The sequence below is a fragment of the Chaetura pelagica genome, unplaced genomic scaffold (assembly GCF_000747805.2).
Source record: "Chaetura pelagica isolate M959 unplaced genomic scaffold, ChaPel_1.0 scaffold16, whole genome shotgun sequence".
NCBI classification, from domain to species: Eukaryota; Metazoa; Chordata; class Aves; order Apodiformes; family Apodidae; genus Chaetura; species Chaetura pelagica.
The window spans coordinates 1,711,341-1,719,398 of NW_009953721.1; the positions used below are offsets into that span (position 1 = coordinate 1,711,341).

The 8,058-nt window shown below is 40.3% G+C and overlaps 1 protein-coding gene across 1 annotated transcript in view; it reads left to right on the top strand.

The window, feature by feature from the left end:
- Window positions 1-7,473: 7,473 nt before the first annotated feature.
- The window catches only part of LOC104391243 (heat shock transcription factor, Y-linked-like), a 6,989-nt gene continuing 6,404 nt past the window's right edge, over window positions 7,474-8,058 (top strand). The window contains exon 1 of the mRNA XM_010000483.1: window positions 7,474-7,532. Within this exon, the coding sequence (XP_009998785.1) occupies window positions 7,474-7,532 (59 nt within the window). The remainder of the gene's footprint in view (window positions 7,533-8,058) is intronic.

Genomic DNA, 8,058 nt, shown 5'->3' on the forward strand with positions numbered 1-8,058 from the left:
AAATAACTAACATCAAAGAAAAAACAATCAGCTCAAAAGTCCATTCAGAAACAGGGAAAGCTATACTATGTTTTCTGTTGCTATTTTTCCTGTAACACCCACGAACAACAATAGAATAGCTTAGCTTACCTTTATCACAGTGAAAAAGAAAGTTCTATGATGGTAAATAACTAACTGTTAAAGTCAGTTATACAGCTGTATCATGATGCAGTAATAACTCTAACCACTTGGCTCCTCTTCACTCCCTGGAACACCAACAAAATACCCACTGCATAAAAAAGCAAGAGTGCTGAAGTTCAGATTATTTCACTTTCATTTGTTAACATTTGTGTACTTCAGTCTTTTTGATTGATCCAGGCCTCCTGCTTGTGAGCTGAGATGTCACAGAGTCACTTTTAGCAGCTATGGACTACAAGTCCTGCCATCCCAAGCCCTCCACTTTTTCATGGTAACTTTCATAAGGAAGACAAAATAAAGATGTTTGTATGTTCTGAACATCTAGTACACCCTCCTTCAGCAGCAGGAAGAGAGACTAATAACTAACATCACAATCCCACACTGATATATAGAAGGCACAGTGCAATTCCACACTAGAGATGTTATATCTAACCTACTCCTCGGACTTCATGCTAACCACTTCTTAACACAAACCAGCATATGGTTTTATCAGGACTTGATTAGAAAGTAATAGACATATGAATGCACTGCTCACAGAAGAAAAAAAAAAAAAAAAAAAAAAAAAAAAGGCTTAATGCAAACTACTGTAATTAATAAAAAATAAAAAATACAAAACCTAGACCTAGCTTTTATTTACTTTTTCCACATTAGATTCCACAAACTTAATGATCTAAAACAATGGGTAACCTTCAGTTTTACTTCCTTTGCCTCATTCATCCATGACATCACAAATACCCTCTTGCCTCCTCCTCCTCCACATCACTACTATAGATGTGAAGCAGGGCAAGGGCTACTTAATAGAACCAAACAGCAAGTCCAGCTGGGCAAACTCAGCCTCAAAAGAAGGCAAACCAGGCTTTCAGGGCTGGCAGCCCAAAGCCTTGGCATTATACAGAACACGAGGACACACCAGGAAAGGAGCAAGCAATTGCTGTCTCTCACTTGTGAGGGGGGCCCCAGGGCTGAAAGAAAAAAACCACAGCTTTGAGCTTTGATATGACTGTGTCACTTGTCCATGGGACAGTTCTGACATGTGGCCCACAGACTTAGGAAGGGTGGCCTTAGGAAGGTAAACTGAAACTTAGGAAGGGAAACTTTTCAAGTTTCAAGCACAGTCTAAACTAAAGTTTCATCTGAATTCTTTAGACATGAAAGTGTCTTTCCCTTCAAGGCAAACCCCACTCATGAATCAGAGCCCAAACCAGCTTACTGGTGACCAGTGCTGAACTGTTCTGTTAAGCCAGGGCTGTTCACTCTGCTGTGAACCCTGTAGTGTTGATACAGAACAACCAAAACTTTAATCTTTAGGGTAGTGGAAAAGATGTATTTCTGTGTAAGTGACAGGCTGCAGTTTAAAGCTTAAACGTATGAAGCTTAAAAAAAGCACAACAACCTTTGCCTTAAGTGGTTTAGGATTGAATCACAGTTCCACCAGTTTATGAACTTGTCAGTTGTTTCCAGTGCATGGAGCAGCTATATTAACTCTCACTAAATTGGTGGGTAGTTTGGTTAAAAGATCAGGCAAAACATTTCTTAGTTCCTAACCTCCTAGTGCTAGGCTAATGCTGTAAGAAACCATTGCCTAGACAGAAAAGTCATGTTCTTTAGCCAAACTGACTGATATAATTCAGTGATTCAGTGATAAATCAAAGGCAATACTTCCTTTTAATGTAGACAAGATAGATATGTATGCATTTACATACACATAAATCAATCTATATCTGTATTGAGCTTGACTATGTTAAAAGGTAGTACTATCTTTGATTTATACCAACTGGTTTGCCATATATTAGCAGGATCAGGAGCACCACTTTAAGGTTTTAATATATTTTTTTATCCCTTTATCTTCACCATGACTTTTGCAACCACAGGACAGGGTTTAATTTATTTTCATCCTGGCAGTGCACTGGGATTTCCAAACTCTGCAAATCATACTTTACAAATACCATTAGCTTAAGTCAAAATTATGAAGCAGAGAGAGATGCCCATTATTTTTTTTTTCCAAGTGGAATTGGCTAGAAACATGAATATATATTTTTTCTGCCCTTCATACCATCACCATTCCCACTTGCATAGTCATTACAAGATAGACATCACTTTAAACACTATTCGCAAACAAATAAAAGGTAATAATTCAGTCATGTAAATTCTCTTTCCAGTGAAACCTTCTTCTGCACTCAGGCAGTCACTGCTACAAACAAATCTGTCAAAGGGCTCTAAAAGAATTAAAGGGCAACTCTACTCAGAATATTCTGTTGCAAGAACAGTGAAAATAAACACAGTGACGTATGTGGTGGATATGAGAGGAGAGCACGGTATGTGAATGACTCTGCAGACACCAAGGTCAGTGAAGAAGGCAGAGAAGGAGGTGTTCCAGGCAGCAGAACAGAAATCCCTCTACAGCCCCTCCCTGCTGAAGACCATGCTGAGACAGGCTGACCCCTTGCAGCACATGGAGGTCCACAGGGGAGCAGATACCTACATGCAGGCCATGGAGGACCCTGTGCCAGAGCATGTGCATACCCAATGCAGGCTGTGACTCTGTGGGAAGCCCACTCTTGAGCAGGTTCCTGGCAGCACCTGTGGCATCAGAGCCCAAGCTGGAGCAGGTTTTCTGGCAGGAGTTGTGATCCCGTGAAGGACCCACGCTGGAATAGTCTGCACTCCATGGAAGGGACCCACACTGGAGCAGAACTGCAGCCTGTGGGAAGGTCTCTCATTGGAGATGTTAATGGAGGACTGTCCCTCCTGGGATGGACTCAAAGCTGTAGTAGAGCACGAGTGTGAGGAGTCCTTCCACAGAGGAGGACTGAGCAGGAGAAAAAATGTGTAATGAGCTGGCCACAACATCTACTGCCCATCCCCCTGTACTGCTAGAGGGAAGGAGGTAGAGAAATCAGGAATAAAGTTGAACCTGGGAGGAAGGAAGGGGTGGACAGAAGATATAAGATTTGTTTTTATTTCTCATTATCCTACTCTGATTTGATTTGTAATAAATTCATTTCCCCGAGGCAAGTCTGTTTTGCCCTTGATGGTAATTGATGACTGATCTCTCCTTGTCCTTACCTCAACCCACCAGCCTTTCATTATATTTTTTGTCCCCTGTCCAGCTGAGGAGGCAAGTAATGGAGCGGCTTTGGTGAGCACCTAGCATACAGCCAGGGTCAACCCCCCACAACAGTAAGGATGTCACATACTTTAAATTTCATAAGATTGCAAATTTTTGGTACATATTATTTGCAAATCTGGTTATTACCTCTACCTTCAGGAACTGAACCATGAAAAGAAAGTAATGATTTAGTTCTATGCGTTGGCGACCTTTGCGACTGGAAGATGGGATTAAAGAAACAGAAGACAACTGACTGATGTTCCATGTCTCATTTAAAGCTACACATCACTTAAAGCATACAACTCTTTCTCATGCCTAGCCATTACCTCTGCTAAGAGTGTCACTGTATACTGCCAATGGTGGTATGTGTCACTTGGGCAGACAGTTCAAATGTGATACCAGAAATGGGGCAGTAGATGGCATAATTACACTGTGATCTAGTGGAAATTTCAACTCCACACTCCTCTTTTGCCTAAATCATTCAGACCAAACATATTCTGAAAAATAAAAATGTGCTCTACTCAACATATTTTGCTCTCAAACAGAGGAAGTATGAAGCTGGCTGACCAACTATACAAGCAGAAACAATACAGCAGAAAATTAAGATGTGTTTTCTTGTTATAAAAAGTTATGCTCTAGGCCCAAAGTTTTATAACAGTGGTCAGAATCAAGACGAAATTCAGTATTTAAAATCCCTTTTTGTGATTACAAGCAGTAAAAATTTCAGAAAAGAAATAACATTATGTTATTGTGTAGATGTGTCAATAATTTTGTTAAATTACTAATTCTTGCTCTGGAATTATTTTCTTCCATACAGATTTTAAGGGAAGGTTGAATGTACACATAGTTTTGGTGGTTTTTTTAAGGAATCATAATTACACTGAGAACTAACTATATAACAGAATTTTACCCTTAATCTCAGAACTATTACAGGTTTTCAGAAATTTCATCTGAAGAGATTTTAAATTACAGTAAAAGCCCTCAGTCCATTTGAGATTATGATTCCAAAGTAGAAACAAAAGCATATCATTGTAAAAAAATGACACTATAATATATATAACACTAGTAATATAACTGCTTCAGAGACACGGAAAGCAGTAAAACTAAGCTTCTACTACCAGTTGGGGCTAGCAGGACCTTAAAGAAAACTGAACTGCATTTCTTTTACAGTAAATAATATCTCAAAATGTCTGCTATCTTGCAAATACTTTCTTGTAGCATAAAAGTAGCTACTATCCTTAATATGGACATAGCAACTGGAGACAGAAGTGTCCCACAGGCAGCACCAATCCCTCTTGGAATCCCAGATCCTCTCCTCAGGATCACTATGTCTCCCCTTTCTTCAGCTATCTTAACTGCTGCCTTTCCTCACTTTGAAAAATAATGTAGAAAGAGATACTGTACAGAAACTTTTCTATCATTTATGTGTAAGTTTGGAAGACTGTGGGCCAATATGATGTTCTATGGGCAGTTTAGGCAGCAAGAGACAGGATACTCAGCATATTTATGTTATTCTTCTACTAGGTGTGCATCCTCACCATTTTGTACATTCTTCACACTTTATCCTGAATACTGTGCCACTGACTTCTATGTCAAAGTAAGTGTTTATCACCAGTCACACTTGTTTGCTTCCAAACACTCTTTAAGGTAAAGGGGCATTATGATTAATTTGCTTTTAGCAGGGATAAATCAAAGGGTGTAAATCAGAGTTAACATTAAGGTGACAGCTTTTTCAAATTAGTACAGTGCGATTCTTGAAGTTTTCAGAACAGAGTTTTCAATCACTACAGTTTAGCTGTGAAATTTCAGCATGTCTATGAACTGAGACACCTGGGGGAGAAAAAGCATGCAGTTAGGGGGGGTGGGTGTTGTTTCTAGGCAATTGATTTGAGTGACATACTAAGATTCCAGTAAGACTGTGTTAGAAGAGTTAAATACTCAAGGAAAAGTTTCACCTCTCTCATCTACATTATTCATTAACTGTGCCTGTCTACGTATCATTCAATCTCCACAAACCTCCAAAAGTTTGGACCTATACCCACAGTGTTTGTTATTTTCTCATCAACATCGCTACTCTGTTCAGAATACAGAGCAAGTGTGATGGCTATTCAAAACCCAGCAGTAAGAGCACTCTGTGAGATACTGTCCTAGTTTACTTATATACAAAGTTGTAGTATGTTTTGCTGGAAGCTGTAGAATTCCCAAATCAAGTTTTTAGAGTGCTTTGGAATAGTCCAATTACCCCCAAGCTGCATAACATAAGCCTCTATGTTGCACATTGGATACTATAAAGAGAAGCACTTCCCCTGCATTTCTCTCTCAGTCTAAAACAATTTCAAATGCATGTAACCAAAACTACAAAATCTGTGAATAATACTTGATCAAAATGAGATGTCTTGCAACATGCCTTTGACTTGAGGGCATAGCAACAGAGAGCAGTACTACCATTCACAGAGAGAAATATTTCAAGGTGAGATTGAAGGGACTCTTGAAACCCTGCAGATTCTACTCTCATGCTCAAATCAAATCAAGTTGCATCTTGAGGGGTCTTACTGCAGTTCCTGAAGAAAACAGGCTGGTTTTGGTAAAATGTTTTGCAACAGAAATGTGTTGTGCAATTCTTCCTCTCCTCTCTTCTCTCCCTTGCAGTACACCCTAGAAACTCAACAAAGCTTCCAAAAAGAGAAAAAACATTCCTCATTAGGTTGTCTTCTACCAGTTATTTCTCCTTTGCAGATAATGGGAATTTGACAAGCTTGAATAACAAGGACTCTGTGGCCTTCTCTACACTTCTCTTCTTTTACTGTCTCTGCTCGAGAATCCATTCACTTACTGGGAGGATTTTTTACTGTCAGAGGTTGCTTTTGGTTTGGCTTATTTGCTTTAAAAACAAAAACAACAACCAAACTGAAACCATCTAGGTAATTTTAGCTTTTATAGTCTTTATTTCTGTCACTGTCATGAGTGAATTCTTTACAGCATGAAGATGTTCTCAGGCTCCGTAAAGTGCAAGTGAATACAACATTTGTGTCTTTTTGCAAGAAACTGCAGTTCCCCAGATTTGGAGCCTGATTTTTTGTCTTCAGTTGCCTGCTATATCTTTGGACTCCCTTCCAACTAAACAGCGCAAAGTAAATTTTACAGTCACTTTACAGAACCAGGAGTATGTTGTCACAGTACTAAGAAACATGTAAATAGTACTTCAAAAGATGATGTAGCAGAACAGACACTGACAAACTTTAGGAAAATAATTATGTACAGGTATAAGTCACTGACAGATCAGTTCAAAGCTACTAAAACTTACTATGGTTATTCTTACAATTAAATTACAATTATGAAGCAGTATGTTTGAATACAGTATTAGGACTTGTTCAAGAAGTAGCAGCTAGACTGTCAGAAAAAAAAAAAAAAAAAAAAAACATATCACAATTCTGGCAAAGACCATATGGATATTTGCATGTGTGAAGTTTCAAAATGAAAGCATTCACAAATGGGGCTCTCCTCTAATAAAGTTTTACTTTAAAAGGTTTATAAGGCATAACTGATACTGATGGCTTGCTTTCTGAATTTTAAATAATACATGAAACAATAGGGAGTTTCATGTAAAGGGAGGTAGGGTTTGCATTTTTGTTTGGCAAAATGCACTCAGTGTTTTACTTTTTTTAAAAAGCTTTTTTTTTTTTTTAACCAAGTTTTTACTTTACAGTTGCTCCTACAGAGCAGCTACGAAGCAACTGCTGAAATCTCAGTCACCTGAGCACAGGGACTGCCCAGGACAGAGTAAGCGTTACTGAAATGACAGAGCCCGCTACATTAACGAAATAGGGAGGAACTGGGGAGAGATTTTTATCTTCCTTTGCACACAATGCTTAGCAAATACAGTTCCACAGGCCACTGGAGAAACAGAGGGAAATGCAGGAGCCTCAGCATTGTCTTGTCAACGCGTTGTCACATGGAGCCGCGCTGTGCAACGTTGAGTGCTCCCTGGGCCTTTTCTGCTCAGCAGAACTGGCGCTGCAGGGTGCAGGGTGAACCGAACGCTGAGTCAAGGCGCCTGATGCCAACGCTCATCAGAGCCCAGAAAAGGTGTTAGCTGATCTAGACACCAGGATGGTGGCCATGGAAGTCAGAATCTGATAAGGAGTGTGTAACAACTCACCTGCCGAGTCAACTGGCCTTGAAAAGCGATGTCGCTGGAGCGTCAGGCCCATACGCAGCCATCACCAGCAGTGCAAGGCTATGACAAGTGGGACTGCTACAGTGCAAGCTGAAGCCCGGGGTAAAGCCACGGTGCAGCTACCACAGGTGCAGAACTTGGTAGTAGTAGCAAATATTAAAAAAGAGCTTCAAAAGCTGAAGTGGAGCAAAGTTCCATGTGAGCAGCAGTTGAACACGGGTCAGTCAGTTCTAAGCAACAGGCAGGCATCGTTCTGAAAGAGAGGGCAACGTCCACTGCTGCCCTCAGCCAATCAAAAGGGAATCAGGTTCAGATCCTCCTCAGCAAGGAAGGAGAGGGGGAGGTGGGACTTAGTCTCTTCTCAGGGCAGAAGGAAGAACCTTCCCCCTCCCTAAAGTGACCCAGCATAACAGACACTAATGGTCTGGGTGCGGGCTTCGAGGAGCACATGTGTAGCAGACAGGTTACAGGAGAAGCCCGTGAAGAGGAAATTCAAATCGTTACTGCTCAATAGTGGACATTTGCAACTAAGCAATGGTCTGGAATGGAGGGCAAGAAGGCCCAGTTACAAGGGGTTAAGCTGGCAAGAAGCAGG